The sequence below is a fragment of the Epinephelus fuscoguttatus genome, linkage group LG9 (assembly GCF_011397635.1).
Source record: "Epinephelus fuscoguttatus linkage group LG9, E.fuscoguttatus.final_Chr_v1".
Classification (NCBI taxonomy): Eukaryota; Metazoa; Chordata; class Actinopteri; order Perciformes; family Serranidae; genus Epinephelus; species Epinephelus fuscoguttatus.
Genome location: NC_064760.1, coordinates 17,325,102 through 17,352,407, shown reverse-complemented (window position 1 = coordinate 17,352,407; position 27,306 = coordinate 17,325,102). Strand labels below are relative to the sequence as shown.

At 40.4% G+C, this 27,306-nt stretch overlaps 4 protein-coding genes across 6 annotated transcripts; 2 read left to right on the top strand and 2 right to left on the bottom strand.

Moving 5' to 3' along the window:
- Nucleotides 1-211: 211 nt before the first annotated feature.
- zbtb33 (zinc finger and BTB domain containing 33) lies at nt 212-13,024 on the bottom strand. Of its 2 annotated transcripts, none has more exons than XM_049586181.1 (3): nt 12,594-13,024; nt 9,627-9,723; nt 212-3,728 (listed from the first exon to the last, which is right to left on the bottom strand). In XM_049586181.1, the coding sequence occupies exons 1-3, from the start codon at nt 12,897-12,899 to the stop codon at nt 1,852-1,854; spliced, it is 2,280 nt and encodes a 759-aa protein (XP_049442138.1). In that variant the 5' UTR covers nt 12,900-13,024; the 3' UTR covers nt 212-1,851. The 2 variants fall into 2 exon arrangements, with proteins under 2 accessions (XP_049442138.1, XP_049442137.1); XM_049586180.1 differs by lacking the exon at nt 12,594-13,024 and adding an exon at nt 11,529-12,188.
- A 1,426-nt stretch (nt 13,025-14,450) lies between these two features.
- LOC125894599 (NFKB activating protein) lies at nt 14,451-20,038 on the top strand. 2 transcript variants are annotated; one of them, XM_049586119.1, is made up of 8 exons: nt 14,451-15,046; nt 16,814-16,894; nt 17,053-17,117; nt 17,209-17,298; nt 17,387-17,429; nt 17,519-17,710; nt 18,875-19,024; nt 19,163-20,038. In XM_049586119.1, exons 1-8 carry the CDS (start codon nt 14,604-14,606, stop codon nt 19,335-19,337), a joined length of 1,239 nt encoding a protein of 412 aa, XP_049442076.1. In that variant the 5' UTR covers nt 14,451-14,603; the 3' UTR covers nt 19,338-20,038. The 2 variants fall into 2 exon arrangements, with proteins under 2 accessions (XP_049442076.1, XP_049442075.1); XM_049586118.1 differs by having other exon boundaries at nt 17,206-17,298; nt 19,163-20,036.
- A 1,035-nt stretch (nt 20,039-21,073) lies between these two features.
- ndufa1 (NADH:ubiquinone oxidoreductase subunit A1) lies at nt 21,074-23,091 on the bottom strand. The gene is made up of 3 exons (XM_049586125.1): nt 22,836-23,091; nt 22,633-22,722; nt 21,074-21,238 (listed from the first exon to the last, which is right to left on the bottom strand). The coding sequence occupies exons 1-3, from the start codon at nt 22,935-22,937 to the stop codon at nt 21,218-21,220; spliced, it is 213 nt and encodes a 70-aa protein (XP_049442082.1). The 5' UTR covers nt 22,938-23,091; the 3' UTR covers nt 21,074-21,217.
- A 433-nt stretch (nt 23,092-23,524) lies between these two features.
- upf3b (UPF3B regulator of nonsense mediated mRNA decay) lies at nt 23,525-27,238 on the top strand. Its single transcript, XM_049586110.1, has 10 exons — nt 23,525-23,902; nt 24,169-24,275; nt 24,366-24,472; nt 24,571-24,669; nt 24,935-25,045; nt 25,161-25,204; nt 25,292-25,480; nt 25,570-25,727; nt 25,812-26,130; nt 26,211-27,238. The coding sequence occupies exons 1-10, from the start codon at nt 23,792-23,794 to the stop codon at nt 26,361-26,363; spliced, it is 1,398 nt and encodes a 465-aa protein (XP_049442067.1). The 5' UTR covers nt 23,525-23,791; the 3' UTR covers nt 26,364-27,238.
- The last annotated feature ends 68 nt before the right edge of the window (nt 27,239-27,306 follow it).

Genomic DNA, 27,306 nt, shown 5'->3' with positions numbered 1-27,306 from the left:
AATGGGGAAGTTTACCTGTTTCTCTCAATATCAGTAAATATTTATATAACAGTGTGAGATAAGGTGATTAAGATTTTGTGTTTGATTTCAGACACATCACAATGACACACCAGTGAATAAAATAGCAGATGTTTATATGCAGGTAGTGCAATACAAACACCAGTGAATAAAATAGCAGATGTTTATATGCAGGTAGTGCAATACAATTAAGTTAAAATAGTAAAAGAATAATTTATTTACCATCAGGGAACCGTCATTGCTAATTGACAGAAAAGGGACATTTTGTACATTGCAAACAGAACCGAGTGTTTAATAACTATTTCATTTTGTCTACTGCTATAAACCTAATAAATACATCTGAGACAGTTTCTTTTAAAAAAGCAGGATTAACACAAATATACTGTACATCACACACCTATGTTAATCTGTCAATTAAAAAAACAAATCCTGCATTACTTTATTGAATGACAAAGTAGAACAGATCCCCATGTTAGCACTACTTTTTTTTTACTCATACTGACCAATCACTACATTTTAACAAAACGGAAAACAAAAGTGAAAAAGTAAAAATAATACAAAAACAAATTCTTCTGCATGATCCAACACTAAGTGCTATATGTACGGACTGAAGAAATCCTCAATTTGTGTCTCCTATTATCACATTTGTATGCAAAATCTCTAGCCTGTGCTCTGTAGCAGGCAGATGTTGCATTAAAAGAACATTTAGGAAACATGGCAAGCACAGGAAATCAAAGTGTACAGGTGTATCAAAATAAAACAGAGGGCGTTTAATGAAAAAAAAATAAAATAAAATAAAGCCATTTGTTTTTCCAGCCACTTTAAAATTAAATATCTTCCCTGCTACAACACCCACATGCGGGATCGCCAACAGTCACACAATGAAAAAATATATTTCAGATCATAATGAACATTCTCTTGTACAGAATTCAGATTAAAACAGTTTCAGCTGGGGACAAGGAACGATCAGTCTGGGAAATGTTGCATTTAATCCTCAAAAACAGGCTGAGTCATGATTGATGCAGCCGGTCAGTTCTGAGCAACTTTATTTCATTATGGATCACATCCTGTATTTTACACAAATCTGGTGAAACCACAAAATGCATTATAATGTATCCTGTGGAAAAAAAAGTCACATGGTTACACACAAACTCATCAGTTGAAGTTTTTTAAATAGGTGAACCCCATTCATATTTTATGTAACGGAGCTCAGCGAGCTGCTTTAGGCATCGAGGCCTTAAAAAATCTACTGCTGAAACAAGAGAGCATCATTCAAAGGTCTTAATTCAATGCTTTGTGCTTCAGATCGTGTAGCTGAGATGTTCTAGCTGATAAGTTAAACATACATGATTTTATTACAGCTGTTGTGATAGGTCTTAAACTCTGCCTTATTTTGGGGGGCAGTTTTTGATTCTTGCATGATTCATATGAACTAATTATTTCCTTTGCTGCGTGTGAACCACTTCTATGGTTTTTTTTGGCTAGTGTGACTATCATTTATTCCAATGATACAAAAGATAAAGGCTACTACACAAGCAGAGTAATATGAGTAAAGATACGGTCACATTACACTTCCTTCCTGCTGCAATCCGCTCCATCTCCCTTTCACTTCGACTGAAGATGGCATAGCTGACGAATTCACTCCAGCGGACTCGTAATTCACAGTTCACTGTGCGTACGCCACATATTTCATTCAACAAAAAGGCTAATGTGACCTTACCTCGAGCTGACACTATTGAGAATTACAGAAGAATATTGTTGACATGGAAGCAAAGAGGAGTAAAGGGTGGGGGGGCACCTAAAAGGCACAGGTAATACAGCAGCGGGTGCTGCTCAGTAGGTCTCTGGTATAACAAAGTCAAACTCTGTGGCCCCCTGTGTAGGACTGTTCATGGCTGACGCCGGTCTGCCATGAGCATCAGGTGGCATGTGAGCATCGGGCTCGATAAAGATGTCGTCCCAGTTCAACATCCTGCTCTGGGTGGAGGAGTGGACGTCTTCGCTGACGCTGGTTATGTGGTGCACGCTGCCGTCCTCGGATATGACGGGGACCCCCTGCCCCTCAGTACTCCACGAGTACGGCCTCATCTGCACTGTTTTACACGGCAGGAGTCGGTATAAGTTGTTATCCGTCTCGTCTTTCTCTTTCCTCCCGCTGGGGTCCTGGTTGTGGACTTGCTTGCAGTGGGTGGACAGTAGCTGGTAGTTCATGAACATGTCGTTGCACACCAAGCACTGGTACCTCCTCTCTCCTGTGTGGTGGATTTCGTGTTTAGTTCTGTACTCAGCCAGTGCAAACACCTTGTTACAGTAGCGACACGGGTATTTCTTTTCCCATGAGTGGGTGTTGAAGTGACGGCGGAGACTCGTCAGACACACATAGGGGCGCTTGCAGACGATGCACACGTAGAAAGTCTTCCCGTCCATGATCAGCTCATAGTGATCCTCGAGCTCTGTTTTGGCCTTCTTCTTGTTTGGGCTGCCTTTCTGTGACATGGGAGTTTTATCAAAGGGTTTGATAGGTGTTGCCATTAATGATCTCTTCCCTTTACTGGACTTAGAGCCTCCTTCACCTGGATCTTCTTTCACGGGGACAATGTCATAAGTGTCTTCTCCAATATTGGCATACACTTTACAGCCTGATGAAATTGAATCAATCTCTGTGGCTGTGTTGAGGGTCACTGTCTTTTTTGCTGCTATAGCTGATTTGGGACTGTTGGTCTGATTTGTTTCGCCTCCATCTACATCTACGATCCTTATTTTGAAATCCCCTTGCTGAGATGACGCTGAGACTTGCTTCTTGTGGACTCCCATTATGTCGCTGCTTTCAGAGGACTGAGAGGCACTCGAGGGCTCAGGGGTGAAACTGCTTGACCTGGCTGGTGTTGTGGGAGCACTTCCTGAGGAAACTCTGGCAGGGGAAGACGAGTTATTGGAGCTGCTGTCTGGACTGCGCAGAGGGCTTCTGTTGGGCAAACTGGTGTTTGTAGAGCTGATGCTGGGAGGCTTTGGAGCGGATGATTTCAAGGGGGGTTTGGCTTTCTCTTTCTCTTTCGGTTTTGCAGCTGTATGATTTGATTCAGTTTGCGTTGATGCTGCATTTTCTGAATCAGCTGTGTCCAAATCGATGATCTCACCAGAGCTGGATTTCTGACTGGCAGCTCTGGTTTGAGCATCTGTTTGTGACACAAACATAACATCACTGTCCGAGTCCTCGTCATTACCTCCAACCCTGCTTGTCTGATTGAATTCCTCTGCAGATATTGAGAAAGACTCTGTGATGATGGGCATCATCTCTGCTTTGCTTTCTGTCTCCTTCGACAAACCAGGCAGACCCTTAACTTGTGATAACGGAGACCCCAGGTTTGCAATGAACTTGACCCCCAGGATCTGTCCAGCGTTGATGAGCTCCTCCAGCATGTCGGAGCGGACACGGACAATCTTGGAGGTGTAAATGTAATTGAGAATCTCCTCAAAGATTTCTGCTCTGATGAAGTTTAACTCAATCACTTGTCCAGCGACACTGAAGAGCTGGTGGAAATATGTGCTTGAGGCAGACAGGATTGTTTTGTGAGCCCTGAATTTCTTGTCCTGTATGATAATGGTGACATCACAAAATAATCCATGGTTTCGCTGCTCATTCATCGACTTCAGCACAGCTGCTGAATACTGTGTGTCCGTCGCAGATATCAGCTTCAGACTTGGCATGGCTGCAGAGAGAAAAACAGAGAGAGAACAAGTCAGAATCCCATTTCTGAATGCACAAAAAAGTTGATTAATTTCACTGTAGTGACATGTAGAATATCATGAGGTGCTAAAACAGACCAGGTAGTTAAAGGGTTTGGTTCAAATTAACCTGCTTTTCCAGTTTAACAGTCAGTTACCTTTGACGCCCAAGAAGACAACAGGTAAACAACACAAAGTTTGCTAAAGGAATTTTAACATTAAAACACTTTCGGTTTCTTTTGTCTATGCTTTACTGCGTGTTACACCCAGTTTTCAGTGTATTTGCCAACTGTAAGTCCAACATCCATGAGGATTATAATATCTGTTTTTTTGGGGGGGAAATTGTCTTATGGATGTGTTGAATCAAGTTCACGGCCATATCATGTAAGATGTGGAGATGCTGTTGAAGTGTAGTGCAGCATACCTGACCAATAGACGATCTATGTGACAAAAATGTGAGTTTGGCTTTTCTACACTGACACTAGCTGTAATTTGTCAGTCAACATATACACCAATTTCAATAAACATAAATTGGTCTAACTCTAGTTTCTAATACTTACTTTACCCACACCAGAAAAAGACATGAACAAAATATTAGAAAGCAGTTTTCTCTGTTAATCTCATGACAAAATGAAACAGCAAGCAACACAAGCTAAAAGCTCCAAAATCAAAAACCATGAAGCTGAATCAAAACAGTTTAAGCAAAAATAGTAAGTCAAGGCTTGATTTATGGCTGTTTTAACAGATTTTTTGGGTCACTCCCCTCCAGTAGGAGGAGGCTTCAGTCCATCAGGACCAAAACCTAACACCACTGACACGGCCTCTTGCCTCCCACAGACATCTAACCCTATACATTACATTAACGCATATTTTGAACAACTAACTCTGCACACTGCACATGTTCTTTATACTGTGACTTTTTTCCACATCCCCTTTTCAAGAGTTTTTGCACATCCTGAACAAAACTGTTCAGGTCTCTCATTTAAACACAGTTAAAGGTCTATAGATCTATTATACACGTTATAGTGTTCCTAGTAGCTTTTTACTTTTAATACAATTTATCCATTCTATATTTAGCCAATTTTCTTGACTTTTGCAGCACGTGTTTGTTTTTCATCTTAATGTTTATTGTATGCACCAAACATCAAGGCAAAATCCTTGTAAATTAAAAACCTGCTGGACAATTAAACCATATTCTGATAAATGTGCCCTATAAACCGGCTACAGTTCAGGTGCAATTACATGTTAATTATTAGCAGAAAAATACTCTTCAGTAACTGATGCAAACAGGAAGAGTGAGTATAAATGTGAACATCAGTGTTTGTCGTGGTGCAAACAAATGTTAGGCATGAAAATGTTATTCATATCAGGCTACAAAACAATAACGTTACCATAGCTGACGTTAGCTTCAGGCTCATTTAACAAAGTTGCAGCTGAAATGTTAGTCTCGAGTGACACTGCACACGTGCACAACCATATTTACTTCACTTGCACGTGCACGTTAACGTTAACTAATTTGACATATCTATTATTGTTGCTCTTTAAGCGTTTAAAGTAATATTGAACCGCTGTCGTTAGCTAGCTAACAAAGGTAGTGCTAGCTGTGTTTCCTCTTCCTCTTTAATGAGCAGCGCGGCCTACTGTTTAGCATCTAGTTAGCATGCTAGCTCCAAATGCAACACCACAATGCATGCGTTAAAAGCTGCTACTTTAAAAGGCTGCGCTTAAAATGATTTATGTTTACCTGCGACCCTGGTGTTCACTGCCAAGACCTAGCAGGACCGCTACCGCCGGCTGTAGTGAGTGTTAACTGTCTAACGTTACAGACAATGGCTAACAACAGAACAGACAGCTTCCCCTGCCAGCTGCACTACAGCCTCATTCATTGAGCTGCCACGAGGGGGCGCCCTCGGGTTGCATTAACAACCACACACAATTAAAACTGCATACCATCACAAGACATGTTTAATAACATACATTTATTAGTTTAGTCACTTTTACAACAAATAAATCAGAGAAAGAGTACAAATAAACTCAGATTTAACACCAGAAGTTACAATATTGTGCAAAAACAACCAAGAAAATCCCTGCAGCATGATGGCAGAGACACCAGGCGTTAAATAGTCCAGGTAGGGTACCTAAATTGTATATAATTGATCTATTTTTAAATGTAATATGCATGTAAGGCAGTCTAATGGCACTAAATCATACAGCACTCTCTGCAGACTTTTCACAGTTGGTACTTTTTCTTACATCTATGACAATATATCTTATTATCTTATTAGGGTCCTGGCAGCACTATTGTAATCCTAGGTATTCTTCTTCTTCTGAGGAAATCATACTTCCCATGGGTGAAAACTCACCAAACTTTGCACAAAGGTCCAGTCTCATGCCAGATATCCTCAGCTGTAAACTCAAGCCAATAGTCCTGATGGTGGCGCTACAGCAAGCGTCTAAAGTTCAAAACTTTGAAAATTCATAACAAATCAACCATATGTGCTACAACTTTCATCAAACTGTAGCCCCAATACTGAAGAAGCGTTTGTACATTTAAACCTATTAAAAATTCTGAAGTTCATCACTGTTTTTTTTTTTTTAAAAAACTGTAAAACTTCTTAAACCTATCTCCTCCCACAATTTTTGTTCAATTGACACCAAACTTGCTACAGAGCATCTTCAGACTGTCCTACAAAAACTGCATTTCTCAGATTTTTGATTTATCAAAAATTGAGACTACAGTGCATCAAAATGTTTGACTGTAAACGGTACTGTAAACATATACATGCAAATTCTTGCTAAATAAATCTTCAATGTTCATGAAAAAAATGACAAAATTCTAGAGTCATGGTAGATGATGTGTGGCAAATTTCCGAATTTTATCTCAAAAACTGAATTTTTGACAGCATTTTGAATTTTGCTCTAATGTGAACAATTGGAGTCAATATAAAAATGGCAATTTTAAACATCAGTTTAAACAAATTACCAACATCTCCATGCTGTCTAGATGCAATATGTGTATTTTCAGATTTTTGTTTCGATAACTGAATTTTTTTACAGTGGTTTGAAATCTGCTTTTCCATGCATGGACGGCTGCTAAACCTGCACGTCTGGCTTAGTCAATTTGTGAAGCTACACATAAATTGTCACTGACTAATTAGCTCAGTGAGATAGAAATTGATTCTTAGTCTCAGAGGTTCTGAGTTCAAGCCTCAGCTGATGCAAAAGGCAGATTGTGTTGCTAAATTCCTAAATGTCTTCCAATTCTTCTGCTTGTTGCTCAGAATTGACTAAAAATGCCCGGACCCGACCCATCGCTGCACAGCAGCTATAATTTTAGTATAATTTTTTTCTAAAATAATTCTTTATTGAGCTTAACAAATACAAACAAGGGGTCATTTTCAAGTCCTTTAGCTCAGGTATCATCTGCCTTTGGTCGAGCCAACAAAGTAAACTACATACCAAAGTCCAACAAAAAAAGAAAATAACTAAACATACATACAAATGACAGAAAATAGGGATAGACCGATATGGATTTTTTTTTAGGGCCGATGCCGATACCGATTTTTTCCATCACCCTTAGCCGATGACCGATTGTGGACTGCCGATTTTCTTGAGCCGATATTTGGGGCTGATACTGCTTTTGCTCCCTCAATTTACATCAAAAAAATGACACAATGATAACAAATATTACAGGTCTCAAGTTTAAAATAAGAAACATTTATTGAACAGTAAAAAATACTAAAACAAGATGGAAAGTTGAGGTAGAACAGGTAGAATATTATTATTATTATTATTATTATTATACATTCAAATAAAAAAAAGAGTCCAGTGCTCTTAAATCTTCCAGTAATGTCTTTATAAAATAAACAAATATTTAAGCTGAAGCATAAATAAAACAACAACTACTGTACACAGTAGGATTCGCTGCATGTGCGCTGCATGGTCTTCCGGCAACGCAGAGCTGCCCGTGGATGCCTGTCTGTAAATCATGCCAGGGAAAAATAAATCCGCGAACCCACGCGCGTATCGGCCGATGCCGATACAAGTAAAAAACTCAAATATCGGCCCGATATATCAGCCGGCCGATGTATCGGCCTATCCTTAACAGAAAAGCAGGGCTACCTCAAATTAATTTTAAAAAATTATGGTAATAAACAAGTTCCAGTGACTTACACAGAGTTTAAATTCATTATTCCAATGGCTGAAGCAGGGTTTAGTCTTAATGCATCTACTTTCATGAATGAAAAACTCCCCCAGTAATAAGACAGTGTTAAGAGTGATAACTAACGGTTCACTCCCTTCAAAATAAAAGTATCTGCTCCTATAACTACACACATTAAATAAAAATTAATCAAAATACCTGGGGTGCTCTGTTGAGGTTCAGATGGTCTTCTCAGACCGAGGCCTGCTGAGGTCCCTGTGGAGTGGCTGAAGTCTGCATGCAGCTCATCGGACATCATCTTCCTCCTCCGTCCCTTGTATTTATCATACTCCACAGCGTGTTTGGCGATGTAATGCTGCTTCATATTAAACTCTCTGTGCAGTACTTTCTTCCTGCAGATAAGGCACATAGCGGTGGAGCTCAGCTCTGTGAAGAAGAACTCCAGTGCCAGTGCCTCCTTCACTTTGTTGGTCGCCGTCTCCAAGTTTGTCTTCACTTTAATATCAGAAGACATCTTGATTTCCTGAGATGTGTTAACGAGAGTCTCTGTTGTTAGGCTGGAAAAACTCACAGACTACTTCACAGAGTACCAGTGTTGTTGTGTAGCGTCCCCAGCTCATTCATTCAGTGTCATTGCTCGGTTACAACTGTGGTTAAAAGTCCACTGAAGTCCACATTGTTTTTCACAGTGTCACTTCTTTTTCTCTGAAATTGAATGGCGGTTGGACAGCAAGGACTTAATGCGCTACCGCCACCAGCTGGTTTATTTTATATTATATGTTATTCATTGTACATTGTTTTATGTGTATTTTAGTAAATTTAACTTATTAACATATAGTTTTATCTTTTAGTGCTGCAGTTGGTGTTGGCCTCTGGTGACATGAGCGGCTGGTGCAGTGGGAGTTCACCTGTTGAGTTGTGGTGATATAATTTAAGGACCCATGGACACCCTGGATCCACCACAAACGCCTTGGTGCCAGACACCACAGGACACACCCAGAGGTCCCCGTGTCTATGCCTCGACAGGTCAGAGGCCCAACTTTGGACTGAACTTGGCTCTGACCTGTCGAGGCATGGACACAGGACCTCTGGCATTCTAGCATGTCTCACCGGTGCTCGATCAGATTGGGATTTGTGGAAGTTTGACAGCTTGTCGGCAGTCAGGTAAAAGTCATTTGAAAATCTACATGGAAGTCTTGTGGCGATTGCCAGCTGGGGAGCACAACTTCAGCAATCCCAACACCAAAAACAGGCAGTTCATCAGTTAAAAGAAATTTCCAATCAGACACTCGATGCCAGTGCATGCCACCTTCAGTGTCTGTTACCTCAGTGACTACAAACCCCACTGAATCTCAGCCATGTTTTCCAACTAAATTTATAATGTATAAATTTAATAATTTATAAATTTATAAAGTTCTGCCCTTCTGATACGTAACCGCTCCCTTCTGGTGAGAGCGCTTACATTATCCTTGAGCCAGCGCTACATGTTGTTATACAAACTGAAATTCTGAGAGCGGAGGGATATGGAAAGGCTATGGCAGGTGCATGCTTGTTGCCTTGCGAGTGGAGTTTTCCATCATATGCATAAGGCTGCCCATAAAACCTGTCCTTCAGTCACCTCATGGGAGAGCATATATCTGCATCACTCTTTGAGACCACAACTGTGTCTCTCCCTTCAGCCCATTCGTGATACATGAAACTACCTCATATTATGACTCACCTTGTTGTTTTATGTTGAGCTTTATGTCGGCCTGCTCAGCAGCATGTTGTGTGTTGACGAGTCCTGCCTGGCACCTGATCTCTCTGGTGTGTTTAGGCTGAAAAAGAACAGAAAGAATTCAAGTTTATCCACGTTAAAGTTTTTTTTTTTTAAAAAATAACCATGTTATAGATGTTAAATGTGCAGTCATATTAGTCAAAGCAATGTTCTAACCAACTCTACAATTCACATAAACTGTCACAACAGCTTTCAATGAAGGTATAGATTAACATTATCAACGGCTGCCATATTACACACTCTCATGGCTACAGCACAGCTTTATAGGACCGATGGAATTGACTCACTGTACGATTGTATGAATGTAATTAAGGACTGGATGTCTTCTAACTCCCTTCAGGTGAACGCAGCTAAAACTGAGATTTTAATTTTAATTATTGCACCTGATGCCTCAGCATCTAAAGTGGCCAGCTGCTTAGGGTCCCTCAGTGCAAATGTGCGCCCCAAGTCGAGAAACCTTGGGGTCACATTTGATCAGGCCATGCTCTTCGATGACCACATCAAAACTGTCACTCGCTCCTGCTTTTTCCACCTCAAAAACATTTCCAAACTCAGATCCATGTTAACTTATTCCGAGCTAGAAATGATCATCCGTGCTTTTATATTCCTAACGTCTGGATTACTGTAATTCTCTTTTCACCTGTCTAAATAAAACTTCATTAGACCGCCTCCAGCTGGTCCAGAATGCTGCTGCCAGGCTTCTGTCCAGATCTCATAAGTTCACTCACATCACTCCAGTCCTGGCATCCCTGCACTGGCTCCCTGTTAATTTCAGGATCCAACACAAGATTCTAACCATCACTTACAGAGCCCTCCATGGTCAAGCACCTGCATACTTGACGGATCTGGCGTCCTTTCACTGTCCTGTCTAGGATTTTTGCTGCAATACCACAAGTGCCCACTGGGGAAAATTTGCTGCCAGGCTGAGCACCGTGTGGGGCCGCATATGTACACAGAGATAAGGTTACCATATTTTTCCAAATAGTAGCCTGGGCGTTTATTTCACAAAATCGATTTTGACCCCAGGCGTTTAAAAGAACCAGGCGGCTATTTGCTCAAGGCTTTTTTTTTTTTTTTTTTGCACCAACCTGCACCAGGCTGTTATTTAGCTACAGCTCCAGTCCAGTATGTTTTTTAGTGCAAAAATACTGTATAAGGCATAAGGTAACGGTAAACATATCCGTACATACGGTACGATACAAACATGAACAAGAACAAGTACAGTATTACGGTATTCTTCAAACAAGACGTAGCGAAGACATCAACATGCCAGTAGTGCACAAGATACTGTGTGCAAACAAGAGGTAAATCAACATGTAGTGCAACAATTGTCTAACACCGTAATAAAAAATAAAATACGGTACCACATACCAGTACTAAAAATACTGTAAATCAAAGCTACGGTACACTACCTTTTAAATAAAACAGTGCATAAAATAAAATGATGGCACCAAGTACTGTATAAAACAATCAAAACAACACAGCAACAATAATATTGTAGCAATCTCATCCTCCTCCTCCTCCTCTCCCTCATCATCATCTTCCTCGATCACAAGTTCGTTGAGGAACTGAACTGCTGTTCCTCATCGCTCTCATCCTCTTCCTCAGCCACTGTAGCCTGCTGCCTAGCCCTCGCGAGCTGCTCTCTCCCTGCCTGGCATGGCTGTCCCTCCTTGAGGCAATGAATGAGCTGGTCCTCACTCCCATCAGCTGCAACCATCAACCCACACACCTTGTAAGATACCGGTACCAAAATCAGCTATCAGCCGGCTACCTTGTACACACACACACACACACACACACACACACACACACACACACACACACACACACACACACACACACCATGTCGAACCGCGCAGCTGTTTCGTCCATGGCGATGATATTCTTCGGCTGCATCTTCTTACTCTCCATCTGGTGACTGGAGCAGATGGCACAGTTGACTTGCTTCTCAATAGGAGCTTCCTTCTGAGCAATAGTTGTTCTCCTCTTGTGGGAAAAATTGTTACGTCGGAGGAATCGGTCAAGCCATCCATTAGTCGCTCCAAACGCGTCCCCACCTCTCTTATCCCCCGCTGTGGTATACAACTCCTTGGCCTTCCTGATAATCATTGTGCGGGAGACCCGGAGGTTCCGTCCGCGAGTTTGGTGTATCCACTTGCACAAGTTATTCTCAAGCTCTTCGCTCTTTTTTTTCCTCCCTCCACCTGACAAGCGAAGCCGCTTGGCATCTGTGGCCGCCTGCGATGCCATTTCACCTTTTTTTTTCTTCCATTCACGGACGCGCCTCGGGTCCACGTTAAACTCTCTGGCAGCTGCTTCTCCGGAGTGCTGCTCTGCATATTTCACAACTGCTAGCTTAAACTCCATGTCAAACTTTCTGTTTTTCTTCCCTCTTAGCTTATCGTTTTTGTCCCTCTCCTGACTATTCTCCTCATTCCACTCCATCTCTGTGTTTTCCTCTCCACCGGTGTAAACTTCCCTCGCGTCCGCCATGCTGGCTGTTTTTTAGTGACGCGAGAGTGGAGGACGTGATGTCACGTGACTCCCGTATCAAATAATTGCCCCAACATTTAATCGGACACACCGGCTTTTAATACACAAAATGGGGTCAAACCCCCGGCGGCTTTTTGGAAATATACGGTATGTGGAAACATTATGTAAGCTAACCAAGGGTGTTTCTTTACATAAAATGTAAGAATTCAGGTTATAAGTGATCACTTGAGACACATGTGGAGACACATATCAGGTGTGAACACAACAGAGCTGTCCACTTTGATCGCATCAGATAAGACCATTATAATACCAGGTGTAAACAGGCTCTGAGTTTAGCCTTGCTTCAGCCATACACCGTTAGCTAGTCATGTCACGGTTATTACAATGCTTGTTACAAGCTGTTTATACACTCACCTGGTCATGTAGCTGAGGTGCTGGCAGTATGTACCGCGGCTGTGATGAAAGTCTCTTCGGGAGACCGATGTTTGGCACTGCGTTGTTCTTTAGCTGGGGCAGTTTAGAGAAACCCATGCTCACCTCCATGAGATTAGAGAAGCAGTCCTGAGAGAAGTGACGGTTACAAACACCAGCTCTGGGCGGGAGGTCACAGTCTGGTAAACCCAGAGCCCGTAACCACTGACGCCTCGCCTCCTCGTCCGATGGGAAGCTGTGTAGTCCGGAGGTGTTCTTACAGCCGGGGAAACTACACTGACGACCCATCCTGTAACGTTACAGTTAATTATGATGCTTGTTTTCCACTAATAAATGAACATGATCAATTCCGCCCACAGAAAGCTGAGCTACCTGTCAAATATCAAATCGGGCGGTAACTGAACTGTTGACGCTGCTTCTTCTTCTTCTTCTCTGTGTTTTCTGGCAGATTGCAATACCAACTTTAAAGGTGCATACCGCCACCTACTGGACCGGAGTATGTAAGACAGGATCTAGTTTTACATTACTATCATGGATAAATAATAAAGAAACAAAACAAAATAAAACAAAACAAACAAACAAAAAAAAAACAAAAAAAGAAAGAAAGAAACGCCAACCGCTATATTCCATAGAACAAACCAGTGTTATATAGGTAATCTATTACCCCTCTCACCCACACCTTATCTCCCTTAGTTCCCAGTATCCCTACCAAATTCCAATCCCGTCCTGCCTCTCTCACCCTTTCTTGCAACCTTACCCTTTCTTCGTTATATTTACTACAGTACATAATTACATGTTTAACATTTTCCAATAATATTACAATATGTGCAAACTTGTGAGTTTACTTTTCCCAGTAAAAATAAACCAGTATGATCAAACCTTAATCTTGATAGAACTACCTCCTCTCTTCTACTTCTTCCCTTAATACTCTGCGCTCTGACTGTGTTTTGTATTCGGCAGCTAACACACCAACTTTTAGGCGCATCACCCTACTGGACTGGAGTGGTGAGCGGTTGATTGGCAGGAGAACAAAACAAAACAAAACAAAACATACAAACAACTCATTTATTTCTATTGTTCCTGCTGTTATTATAAAATCAGCTGACGCTTTCATACTTTCCTTGACGTGTATTGTAGCTGATTCCCTAGTGTATTGTGTTATACAGAGAATGGAGTGGTTTCAATAATGGGGGAAGGTTACTTTGGAAATGTAATTGTTTACCAAATAGTTATTTATTACACTGTCAAAAATATGATGAGTAATTGAACTAATGTAACTTATTAGATTTTATTATTTTTTAATCACTTAATAACAAATGTTTTAAACTGGGCAGTAAAGCGAGAAAAATGTTTGGACATATTCTATGCCAAAAAAAGGTTTTCCTGCACATCAAGAAAATGCGAAGCAACAGAATTTAAATGTCTTATTCTACATATAAACTTTTTACCAAAAAGAATATATTCAGATGTAATCCCTTTATTATCCCCATCATTTTGATTGGTAACTGTAATTTAACTATTTTTTTTCCTCAGTACCTGTAACTGATTAAAATGAAACCATTTTGTAATTTACTTACATGTCACTAGTTACTAATTAATAAAAATAAAGATAAAGACAAAAAATAAAATGAAACCAAAACATTGAGAAACGATTAACAATTTAGTCTCAAGTAACTAAGTATAAGTCATTTTTGGATATAGTACCTTTTGTGCTTCATTCATCTTTTAAAATATATCTTTCTATTTATTCTATTTTGACAAACCATACTGCCTCCAAGGACAAGCGGAACTATGTTCATCAAAGATTGTGATAGACCGGTTCCTATTTGGGGACGGACGTAAGAACACTTCCTGTTATTAAACGCAGAGAAGAAGAGAAGAAACAACAACATGGACGCGTGTTAATTTCTCTCTAAATCTCCCTCAATTCATTTACTTTTTATCTTCAGTGTGTCCCGTAGTTTCAGTGAGAGTCTACAGCGGTCGGTGGATATGCCTATGTCCGATCGTTCGAGCTCAGACGGCGGCGGGGAGCCCCGGAGTCCTCGGAGTCCTCGGGCCCGGAGACCTCGCACTCGCTCCCGCAGCCGCCACCGCAGCGACAGCCGTGAGCGGAGCCTGTCTCCGTACAGCTTCGGACCCAAACTGCCGAAGCCTCGTAACAGGGAGAAGGAGCACGAGGAGCGGGATCGCCGGTTCAAAGAGGCCAGAAACATCCGGAGGATCCGCATAGGAAGCCCCCGTAGGAGTCGGTCTCGGTCCAGGTCCAGGTCCAGGTCCAGATCCAGATCCAGGGATCGTCACGGTGCTAACAACAACCACTGGTCCGAGCAGCGGGACGGTCCTGGAAAACATGGCAGCTTCAAAGATGATTATTACTATGAGCAGCAGCGGGACGACGCTCAGAGACAGAGACAGGAGGCCTTCATCGCCAGGTAACACATGAACACACAAACTATCGATTAACCGGTTTATTTCATTAAGTATTTAAAGGGTTCCTCAAATAGCAAAGCCTGATAATAGTAATGCTTTTATAAATATATTTTCAGGGATTTCTACTAGAAAAAAATAGATATGACCCAGAAGAACTACTCTGAATCTTGGAACAAATAAATCCTACAAGAATAAATTCATTCAGATATGATGAAGGGCTGGGCGATATGGAAATTATTAAATATCATTACATAGGCTATTTATTTTTTTTACGATTATTTTTTGGGCTTTTTTGCCTTTTATTGTGTAGGACAGAGTGAAGGGGGTGAGAGAGAGGGCGGGGGGTGACATGCAGAAATGGTCTGATACTCTGATCTCAACATTGCAACTATATCGTAGGGTTGGCTGTTGGTGCTTTCACAAAATATTTACTTGACGAGATACTTTATTCATGAATATCAGTATTGTGGATATAATGACAAGGTGGGTAAAGGGAAATAATAAAATGGCAGCAGCAGTGTTTTCCAGCCTTTAATACCAGGACAAGACAGCACTTATAATATTATGATATCCAAAAGTTAAGGCAATATTTAATCTCGTATTATGATGTCAATATAATATTGATATATTGACCAGCTCTATTATGAAATGCCTGAAACATATCAAACGATTTAATGAATCACAAAATAACATCAAGTGGAGAACTGTCAGCCAGTTACAACACAGAGAGAGAAAAATCTATTAAAAGTCCCACCTCGATGGCGGATGAAGAGCTTTTCACAGTCTAAGGATGTTGTTGCCCTGTGTAATATATTTTTTATGGTAGTATAGGTCATTATTTTGTAAGCAAAGTATCTAACACAATGGGTTGTCCTTTTAGAATTCATCAAAGGAGATCACCCATCTTTCAATTAACGTTACCCCGCTTAACAGTCTACAGGTTATTTTTAGTAAAGGCTAATTTACTTGGGAATGTAAAGTATGTTATAAATTACAGCATACTGTTTGTGCAATATTAAAGTCAAGGGTTTGATTGTAATAGTCAAGCCCTTTACTGATTTTTTTTTGATGTATCATTAAGTATAGTGATTGTACCCAGTGCTCTGAAGTTAGCTAAAATCTTCCCAATACCTACCTTCTTCAATTAATACCCAGTCCCAATGGAGGTCTAATGCATCCACTTAAAAATTGTTGCCCAGTTTTTCTGAATTAATGAGATAATAGGCTCATACATTTTTGTTTTTCTGAATTTATGAATTTATTATGTCATTAATTCAGTAAATCAAAAGCAGAATTGTTTTCTCATGTGTATGTTTAACGCTTCCACTAATTCTTCCCTGTTTTTCCAAGATCTCAGAAAAACCTGACAAGAGACCTCTAAATCTTTTGAGTAAAGACAATATAATCTGTAATATATAATGTGGACATGTTTGATACAATATCCACAAAGAACAACAAACTCTTGGAATAGTCCTCAATCCTTCAAAACCTTCCAGGACAGTTAAACCAATAGATATTTGCTTGGTGACTTATCCTGATACAGTTCAAGAGACACAGCTGAAATCAATGTCACTATACAATTTGGGTATTGTTTGTCATTGCCAGTACTGAATTGTTGTACAGCTCTACAGCTGATCTGACAAATGATGTAATTAGGTTTTTAAGGATTATAGGAACTGATGTGATGCTGCCTCAGTGGTTTTCCCACATTTATCTAACTGACACTGTAAAATAGTTATTTGCTGCATCTGTTTGTGTCTCTGTTACAGGCGTCTGCAGGAGAGGGAGAGGATCGGGGAGTTAGGTTGTCCTGAAGTTTGGGGATATTCACCCAGAGTGAAGGAGCCAGAGTGAGTTGAGATGCTCCTTCACTGTCTGCAACACATTTATTGTATGATGTTGTATTTTAGAAGCACTAGATTTTGTTTCTCTAGAGCGAAACACCTCGCTCTCCTCTTTGTGTGTTCGGGTGCAGAAAGCATGAATTTCTTTCTCTGTTCTTCACCAGCTCTGATGAGTTCACACCAGTCGAAGAAGATGAGAAAAACAGCAGCTCAGAGTCGAGCTCAGAAGGTAGAGCACACACAGTGTTTGAACATGATTAAATAACTGTGATATTTAATGCTGTTTGAATTTACAAATAATTCTGTCTTGTTCACAGAAGAAAGGAAGAAGAAAAAGAAGAAGAAGAAATCTAAGAAGAAGAAGAACAAGAAGCACTCGGAGGACAGCGAGCTGGAGTCAGATTCAGATGGTATCCCAACTTAATTGTCATAGTGTAATAACATGAAGTCTTTCTCCATGAGTTTCATCAGCTCAACTGTCATGTTATTATCTTTCAGAGGAAGAAATAAAGAAGAAGAAAAAGAAAAAGAAGAGCAAGAAGTAAGTGCCAACCTCCAACTAAATACCAACTTCATTCACACAGAAAAAAGGGGCATCAGATTAACAAAACATCCCACTTTTCTTAACAGGTCGAAGAAGTCCAAGAAGAAGAAGGCGAAGAAGAGCCGCAAGGAGTCCAGCAACTCCAGCAGTGAAGAGTCAGAGGAGGAGGAGGAGGATCCCAACGGGGTGATGTGGGTGGAGAAAACCTGCATGGATGAACACGTGGTCGGCCCCGAAGCTCCGCTCACACACTTGTCGCAGGACGACCGACCTTTGGAGTGAGTCTGTTCAGCTGTTGCACTTTATGTGACGTTAGTAACACAGTTTACAGCACTGCAACTAGAATTTACACAATAAAAACACTGCAGAGGGTTTTCTGGTAACCCCTAATATTCATAAACACTGACAGGTTTTGTTTTTCAGTGATGATAAGAGGCAAACTCCCTGTAGTTATTCTGTTTCAGCACAGTTTAGAGCAAAATAAATGTGACTCAATCATGTTTTTACCAGTAAAAATGTACCTGAAAGCACCACTGTGCAGCCTCACAGACATGCTAACAAGGCTGTGGACTTTTAGGCTCGTAAATTCAGTGATTCCAGCGAATGAAATGTGACTGTTTGCTGTTTTTCTTTAGCCCCGTTTCCACCAAACACTTTCGGTATGGTACCTTTGGAACCAAAAGTAACCCTTCAGACATGGTACCTAGACCCTTCACTGCAAACAGTACCCTTAAATGTGGGTGAGGTTGTTGTCACTCACTGCTCCGCCCAGCACTCACTGTATTTCCTCCTTTCCTCAGTCTTTACCAGTTAAATATAGCAGGTTTGTGCATTTAGTCCTTCTCCTCCAAGACTTGTTCATGTTCTTACGCCTCCCTGTAGTCCCCTCCATGTTTACTGTCTACGCAGTTGGGTGCTGGAAATAGTGCTGCTGTGGTTGTTGGCAATGTTCATGTCATTCAACGTCAGTGTCTGTATGAGCCAAGACTAAAAACTAGGATAATATTAAACATGTTGATTTTGTTAGAACGTCAAGATGAGATAAAGACTGACTTAGGACTCTCGGTTTTATGATCACCTTACACCAAACTATGGAGATCATAGGAGCGTGCACCACCTGAGGTAAAACGGTGAGCTTATTCTGAGATTGGAAATATGTATGCGACAATAAAATCGCATGGCAAGAAGCTTGCTGAAAGGCCGGCAATTGGACAAACAAGACATTTAAAAAGGTCAGCTTGGACAATCAGACCTGTTGATGTCCATTTTTTCACCATTTTCCTACATGTCGTTTGTCAAACAGTCAATAAAATTATCTGCAGGATGATGAAATTAATCATTAGTTGCAGTTGTTGCTTTGCAGTGGTATGAGCTCTGCTAAGAATAAGCAAAAGCTCCTCCCTAACTCAAGTTTAACAAGTGCATTTTTCCTCTTCTCCCAGTTTTGGTCATGCACTGTTGCCAGGTGAAGGTGCTGCGATGGCGGAGTACGTGAAAGCAGGCAAACGTATCCCCAGAAGAGGTGAGATCGGTCTCACCAGCGATGAGATCGCAAACTTCGAGAAGTCTGGCTACGTGATGAGCGGCAGCAGGTATGTGATGTTTAGAAATACAACTCTATATTATCACCATGGCTGTGAGACGATTTGTACGGCAGCAGTTCAATAGCTGCTGATGTTTCAGATGTCATATTACTGTTACACTGACATATTTGACATGTAACCCCGCAGACATCGCCGTATGGAGGCCGTGCGTCTGAGAAAGGAAAACCAGATCTACAGTGCAGACGAGAAGAGAGCGCTGGCGTCCTTCAACCAGGAGGAGAGGAGGAAGAGAGAGAGCAAGATCCTGTCGAGCTTCAGGGAAATGGTGTACAGGAAGACCAAAGGCAAGGAGGAGAAGTGACATCACACATCTCTACAGATCAGAAAACACCTTTACTTCCTGTCTTGATGTATTAATGTTTTATTTTTTTGGAGGATGAATACATACAGTTTAAACCGAATGTAAACTGTGGAGAGAGAATTTTAATTGTAAAGAAATGTGTTGAATGAGTCTGAGAAGTTTTCTGTTGTATTATATTCTCCATCATATCTACTCACTGGAACTAGTCTCTGCAGTGTTCAACCTTAATTTTCTGTTGTAAATATTTTGTGAATGATCCTGATTAAAATGGTAAATAAATTCTCATCACCAGGCTGTAGTTTTCACAGTTCTTTTTCATAGTTGTGGTTGCACTAAGAGATAAACATTTACAGTAATTCTGAAGCAAAAAAGGAAAGATTAGAAAAACTTAACATCGTGTTTAACATTTTTTCATCTTTCCTATTCAGATTTATCTTTCAACTCCTTATTCTGTTGTTCTGAGACACAGTTTAAGAGCAATCTTTTAATTAATAGTCATTTGATTTCCTTGTTTACCTGAGCTTCTAATTGTAAATATTTCAGCTGGATAACTTTCAGTATAGCTCACTGATAGTTTAGTAACCAGACCTAAATGAAATCTGCAGATTTTTCATACAGTTCTTAGCAATCCAGAATGAAAATCTGTTGAATTCTGCACAATGTTTTGTTTGCTTATAACATGAAACATATATTAAAAAACTTTTTTTTTTCTAAACCTGCGCTGATGTCTTCAGAATTTGTGGGTGTGGATTCACTGTTCGAGTTTTACTTGCTCAAATACCTCCAGATATTTGGGATATGACTCTATTTCAACTGGACTCTTTTAATCAATGAATCAGTTGAAACGTCTCTGTTAAATGTCAGAGTTCTGAAAAATGCTCCTCAAAACTAAAAGTAACATCTTCAAATGTCTTGAGTTGAATGAACAAACTCAAAAACTTTCAACTGATGAAATAAAACATTGAAAAGCAGCAATTTGTCGCATTTGAGATGCAATTATGTAAATAGTTGCTGATTTATTTTCAGCTCTGTTGGCAGGCAGAGGGACTCCGTGTGCTCTGAAAAATTTAATTAGTTTGGAGAGTTCATTTTGCTGATGAGAAGAAAACATTTAAAGGAGCACTTCACCCACAAAATAACTATTTGTATATCAGTTAGTCACGTTAGGTTACCTTTAATTTGTGAAGAAAACTTTAAATCGCTCACATCCTCCATGAACAATGGCAAATATATTTTTGTATTGGAGTCTAGCTTTGAAGATGGCAAGATTAGTTTTACCTTCACTTCAGGTTTAAATAGTACGGTTTTAGTGAAAATGCACGTGTTTGAAAAGCACTGAGCATACGGATGGTCAAATGAGACTTAAATTATACTGAATGAGAATGAATGAATGGGTTGTGTGAGAGTTTATAAGTAGATGATTTGATAGTTTTGCTTTTGTGAGTTATAGTTTTGTTTCTGGGTTTTTTTCACAGTGTAACACAGCACGACAAATTGATTTACAAATAGTCATTTTATGGGTAAAGTCTTCCTTTAAGCTGTATCACAACTACGTATCTCAGACGATGTCTAATCTTACTGCAGATATTGATATGTTTCTAAACTGCAACACCGAATTATCACCTGAACAGGAAACATGACACCTAACAGTATATGAACAAGTGCAAAATATTTATTTGATCAGAGCATCAATCTCTTGTCAGCTGCTTTTGAAATTAAACATATGAGCCAAGAAGTCTCAGAATATTTCCACAGTGGAACATTTTAATGGACAACAGAGACAAGTGTCTTAAAAGACTGAAAAAACAACCAGCTGAATGTTAAATATAATCTTTTATTGTACAACTTTCTTCTCATCAGGGTCTCCACATTCCTCGTCATCAGTTGATGTTCTCGAGTCCCTGTGGAGGAAAAACAAAAAAGTATCAAAACTACAGTCTTTTACAATTACAAAACATGGCATCATTTTCATCAATCGACCTTTTTTTCTAGTTGTTTTTGACATGTCTCTGCCCTCCATACAGCTTTTTGTTATAGTTCATTCACTGAATGAATCTCATGTTGCACAAACTAGAAACTTAACGGAGATGATAATGACCATGTCGTACACACTGTCCTCTCACACAGGTGTTTGATCACACTTCTTCTACCACTTCACCCCCGTGTGGGTGCTTTTCAACATAAATGGGTTTTGGTGACCTCAAGTAGTTTCTAGCAAAGCTCTGTCCACCTTGAACCTGAGCAGAGGCATAATCAGCCAAATATATAAAAAAAAACAAAAAAACACCACGTGTGTGTTTGTGTTGATTTAATGGGTTTAAGTAGTCTGGCTCATGAACACAACAAAGTTCAGCAGCTGACACTCAAACTGTGGTTTTAGGTGTATTTTACCTCCCCAAAATAATGTCATCATTATACCAGACTTTTGTCAAATATGTTGTAGCTTCTGCCCCATGAAACAGTGACTTAACTTTAACTAAACTAAAAAAGCAATTTTGAATTATTTATGTAAATAAGTCTAAAGATTACTGGCTGATTTTGATGGCATGCTGATGTACACGTTCCTGCAAGTTACAAATAACTTCTGCTTTTAATCGAACCTGTTTTTGCAATGTGTATTCACTTATGTTGTCTGTCTTGTTTGCTCATCACTGATTTTTAATAGAAAGATAGATACTTAATTAATTGCAAGGGACATTAAGGCACCCACACATACAAAAACACAGATACAAACAGAGATAAGGACAGAAAATATAAGTGTAATAATAAAAACAGTTTGGTCCCAGGACTACTACTGAGCGCTGTTACTACTACTTGTGATGGTAGTGCAAATGTAAGTGGTGGACAGTGCAGGTATTGCAATGTAAGGTGATTAAATGAGAGTGTAAGAGCAGTGCAGGAGTAATGAATACTTTCCTATGGATAATATAAATACAACTGAAGATAAATATATGTACAGATGCCAATGCAAATACACATTTTTTTTAAAATTTGATTATTTTTTATAGAAGGTGCTTAATAGTAAAAACTTTGTTGAGCAAGGTAATAGGGATGCTGGTAAATATAAAATTCAAACAGAAGACGAAAATTGTACATAAAGACACTTGTGACGTCAGTTAGTAGCTGAGAGACAGCGCAACTAAAGAGACTAGTGACTAGGTGGAGGGTGAGGGAGTGCATACAAAATAAAATAGCACGAAACAATACGCTTTCTGTGCAAATAACACACATTTCAAAGAAGGACTTTCCTTGTAAAAGATTATAATACCATAGTTATAGACACATGGACACTTGCCTTGGAATCATAGTGTCGTCCTGTTCCCGACACTCGCCTGTCTCTCTCCAACAGGTACCACTGCCACGGCTGCCGGACAATCCTCTTTTCCTACAAGAAAAATAAGTACTACTTTAATTAAGTAGTTTAGAGGACAAAACACTAACATGTTTTCTACATGTTAGCATGGTCAGAGCCACATTAGCGCCCAGCATCCTCCTCACCTTCCCTCCGTTGGTGCCCTTGTGGATCCAGGCTGTGGCGACGCCAGGAATGATCATACACACGGTCATGATGCCGAAGCTGGGCAGGATTTCATACCACATGATTGCGGCTGGTAACTGTAAGGCGACAGAGGGCAACTATAATGACAACCAAGTTGCCCAAAGACTATCACCAATGGTTTATTTTGCTAAGAAGCTAACAAAATGTCGCCTCTCCTGACGACCTATGTTCCGCAAGCAGAAGAAGACAAATACTTCCTGTCGGGGTTTTCAAAAGAAAAGCAAAAGCTCTGTAAAGATGATGAAAATCGCCATTATTGTAACAAAACGTTAGTGTACTTCCAGAGAAATAGTTTATGTTTATATATTTGTTGAAAGATTGCTTCTACAGGTAAATAGAGGAAGTACAGTTTAGACTACAAATGGATTTTTAGAGAAACGTTTACTTTGCAACGAATATACCGTGTACCGCTGTTTTTGGATTAAATTAACATAATGGCATCAGATACTGACTGAGAACTTTCTTAGTCGATGTGACAATTGGTGTCAAATACAATATAAACCGCTCAAAAACGTTAACTTAAACTTGCAAGCTTTTATTTTGAAGGGCACCTGAAAAGGGGAAGCTTCATTTTGCTGGTTTCGATGTTCCTTTTTTTATTTATCAAAACGACGAAATATATCATACCAGTCAAATTTCTAATAAATAAACGAAACAGACAGGAACAAATAGACAAAAAATAAATTTAATCATGATTTAAATTTCACTTCTTTTATACAACGGTTTTCATTCACAGCGCCCCCGCACGGCGGTAAGGCGGAAGTGCAGGCCCAACGGTCAGAGAGGAAGTTAAGGTTAGTTCGTTTGCTACTAGCCGGCTAACTTGCTAAAAAAAGTAAACAAGTCTGCGGAATGAGGTGAAATACAACCGCGGGACGAAACTAGCTTTTCAACTATGAAGGAAGACAAGGAAAACGCTCGGCCCAAGGAGAGAAAGGTGGAAATAAAGTGTGAAGATGGAGAAAAGACGGAGAAGTCCAAGGAAAAGAAAGAGGCCATGACAAAGGTAAAACTTGCTAGCTGTGTTAGCTACGGTTGCTACAAACCGACAGTTATGGATATTTCTAGTTTCATGAAATAATTTTAATTAGCTTTGTTTTGTCAGATACAACATGCTTAGTCTACTTTTGTAATTTATATAGTGAGGAAGACAAATTTTCACCTGGGCAACCAAAACTTAATGTTATTATTAGTTAACTGTTTTCATTTCCTCAGTCTGACAGTTCTCCCAGTTGTAGTAATATCTTCACCTGTCAAAAATGTTTCCTTTAGATCGTGATCAGACGATTACCACCTAGTCTGACCAAGGAGGAGCTGGAGGAGCAGTTGCAGCCTCTCCCAGAGGTGGACTACCTGGAATTCTTCTCCAATGACACCAGGTGAGTTAGTATAAAGACGCTGCATCATTAAAAAAAGTCATATAAGTGTCTCCAACGGTGTAACCTGGCATGAGTTTTCTTTCCTTTCAGCCTGTACCCTCACCTCTTTGCAAGGGCTTACATAAACTTCAAAAACCAAGAGGATATTGTTCTCTTCAGAGATCGTTTTGATGGATACGTGTTCATTGACAGCAGAGGTATGAAGAGCACACATTTACAACTTAAAAGACAACCTGGAGGATTTTCTCAGACATTAGTTTAGGCTTCATGCTTGTCTTCATGTTGTTTTTAACAGGACAGGAGTATCCTGCCATCGTGGAGTTTGCACCTTTCCAAAAGACGGCCAAGAAAAGAAGCAAGAAGAAGGATGCAAAGTGTGGAACAATTACTGAAGGTAGAGACATTTACTCGTGAAGGTTATGTTAAGATAGAAAAGTAAGATTTGATGATGGTGGAGTTGAGTAGGACTTGGCATTTATTCATCAAAGGGTCCTGTAAAAAGTCTGGATTAATGCTTGTGGTAGCACTGTTTTTAAGATGATGGTTCTGTTTGACCAAAAATAGTTCTAAAATAAGTTGCACCATATTAAGCTACAGATAAGCAGTCTTAACAGGAGCAGCAACTTGTCTTTATATGTATGTTGTAAATTTTCTTTCAGATCCTGATTACAAGAAGTTTCTTGAATTTTACAACGGTGATGAAGACAAGTTGGCATCAACACCTGAGACCCTGCTGGAAGAGATTGAGGCAAAGTCAAAGGAACTTGTTGGTAGGTGAACAGTCCCTTAAATTAAAAATATGCACCTGAAAGATCATTGTATGAATATTGAAACAGACACACTGCTGGAGTGATTCATTTAAACATGTTTTTTTCCCTCTTCAAGCTAAAAAAACAACTCCTCTGCTGGACTTCCTGAAGAATAAACAGGTAAATTAACATTGTGGTGTTCCTAGTTGTGATTTTTTTAGTTGCATGATGAAAGCTGGCCTCATGTCCTCTTTAAATGCTGTACAGAGAATACGGGAGGAAAAGAAAGAGGAGAGAAGAAGGAGGGAGCTTGAACGCAAGCGTCTGCGTGACGAAGAGCGTCGCAAGTGGAGGGAGGAGGAGAGAAGGAAGCGCAAAGAGGCCGATAAGATGAAGAGACTTGAGAAACCGCTGGAGAAAGATAAGGACCAAGTTAAAGAGGAACCAAAGATTAAGGTATGTGCTGCAGTGGACTGAAGTGATTAAAGATAGTGTGTCATTTTCAATATCTCATTAGGATTTTGTCTTAATTTTCAACTGTGAAGCTCCTGAAGAAGCCAGACAGAGGGGAGGATGCTGATTCTGAGAAGCCCAAGGAAAAGGCCAAGAAGCCAGAGAGGCCAAATAAAGAGGAGAGATCCACAGGGAGCAGTGATCATAAGAGGCGTCAGCATGGTGAAAACAAGGAGGATCGAGGAAGGAAGTTAGTTGGATTCATTTATTTTTTTTTAAATACGTTTCTCACTTTGAGCAGGATGCTTAAACCAGATTTGTGCTTTACACACAGAGGGGACGAAGATGGGAGGAAGGAGTTCAGGGAGCGTGACCTAGATCGAGATAGAGAGCGCGATCGGGAGAAGGAGAGGCGGCAGAGAGAGAAGGAGCGCATCAGGCGACAGGACGAAGATCGGCGGAGAAGGAGGGAACGGCAGGATGGAGAGAACTCATGCAGGAAACGGGAGGATGAGGTCAAAAAAGATAAAGAGCGTGTCTTGGAGAAGAAAAAGGGTGATAACACTGGAGACTCCGCTCACTCTGAGAGGCCCGAGAAACCTGCCAAAGACAAGAAGGAGGACAGCGGTAAAAGAGAGCGACTGAGAAATAAGGTAACGACCCCAGCCTCTTAAATTAAGTCATTTTTTAAAGTATTTTCAGTTTGTCTAAGAGAGTTGTTTCTTTGCATCAGGACCGTCCTGCGATTCAGCTGTACCAGCCAGGAGCAAGAAGCCGAAATCGAGGTGGTGGAGGAGGAGGAGGAGGAGGAGCAGCAGAATCCAGCCCCGCTGACAGGAAGCCAGACACTGAGACCCAAAAAGTGGCTGACAAAGGAGACGATTGAGCAGATTTCTACTTATGGCATTTTAAGTTTGGTGAAGAGAGGGGAGACAGGCCTGTGAGGCTCAGAGCAGCGCTGTGGTGCCTCAGGGTGACACGCACTGCATTTCAAGCAGGGCTGCATCCGGCTCTCCCAGTCTCAGAGGCAGAGATGCGATTGTGGAGCCTCTTAGTGCCTGAATGTGACCCTCTTTAGTTTAATTTGTTAGGAGAGGTAACAGTAACCTTTGGAAAGAGTTTGGCTGCAGGGCACATTGGGCGGAGCCAAAGCTTTCTTGGACCATATGAACTCAAAGTGACCTTATTTCAGTATTGTTTCTCTGATGTTAGGTGTCGTACACACGGCAACATGTCAGTTCATATCACAGGTGTAAACCTACCAATTACTCAACATGTCAGCATTGCCAAGCCCATCAATATTGTTTCTACACTGTCTCGATATCTGTTGTTGCATTGCCATTTTCAGTTTGAAGTGTACACATTGAAGTTACATCTTACTCTGCCCGGGGGTTAGACAATCCTAATGTATGTGCAGAGCTTTAATTCAAGGCTTTCATGGTCTGTAACTGTAAAACCGCCTCACAGACACAACAGTCTGTGCTCACCTGGTTTAGGATCATGTGTTTTGTTCATACAGTGACCGAGGAGAAATAGCCATTCCTGCCTAGACTGCCATGTGACAGCCTCGCCTGCATGCAGACCTTAATCAGAGATCTCAACCTGTGGCCTTTCCCCCTTTTTTCTAATGTGAAACTCCCCTTAAACATTAACGTGTGATGCACTAAACTGAATGCAGCATGAGAACGCATCCCTGCTGGTGATGCTAACATACAGTTGCTACTTTTGACTGGAAATAAAAGAGGCCTTTGCTAATGTGTACATGTCTTGTTTTTCCTCTTTTAATTTATTTTTGTTTTAAGTTAAAGGCTTTTGAGCTATTTCATAAC

Bases quoted from the DNA above. Each gene is read 5' to 3' on its own strand.
- zbtb33 (XM_049586180.1), bottom strand. From the start codon at position 12,179: ATGGCGGACGCGAGGGAAGTTTACACCGGTGGAGAGGAAAACACAGAG. The intron at 9,724-11,528 runs GTGTGTGTGTGT...GTTCTTTTTCAG, and splicing joins CAGCTGCGCGGTTCGACATG to CCTAAACACACCAGAGAGAT. The intron at 3,729-9,626 runs GTGAGTCATAAT...TTCTCTCTGCAG, and splicing joins GCTCAACATAAAACAACAAG to CCATGCCAAGTCTGAAGCTG.
- LOC125894599 (XM_049586118.1), top strand. From the start codon at position 14,604: ATGCCTATGTCCGATCGTTCGAGCTCAGACGGCGGCGGGGAGCCCCGG. The intron at 15,047-16,813 runs GTAACACATGAA...TCTCTGTTACAG, and splicing joins CAGGAGGCCTTCATCGCCAG to GCGTCTGCAGGAGAGGGAGA. The intron at 19,025-19,162 runs GTATGTGATGTT...GTAACCCCGCAG, and splicing joins TACGTGATGAGCGGCAGCAG to ACATCGCCGTATGGAGGCCG.
- upf3b (XM_049586110.1), top strand. From the start codon at position 23,792: ATGAAGGAAGACAAGGAAAACGCTCGGCCCAAGGAGAGAAAGGTGGAA. The intron at 24,473-24,570 runs GTATGAAGAGCA...TGTTTTTAACAG, and splicing joins CGTGTTCATTGACAGCAGAG to GACAGGAGTATCCTGCCATC. The intron at 25,728-25,811 runs GTTAGTTGGATT...CTTTACACACAG, and splicing joins AAGGAGGATCGAGGAAGGAA to AGGGGACGAAGATGGGAGGA.
- ndufa1 (XM_049586125.1), bottom strand. From the start codon at position 22,937: ATGTGGTATGAAATCCTGCCCAGCTTCGGCATCATGACCGTGTGTATG. The intron at 22,723-22,835 runs GTGAGGAGGATG...TTTTTCTTGTAG, and splicing joins AGGGCACCAACGGAGGGAAG to GAAAAGAGGATTGTCCGGCA. The intron at 21,239-22,632 runs GCAAGTGTCCAT...TTTCCTCCACAG, and splicing joins GACGACACTATGATTCCAAG to GGACTCGAGAACATCAACTG.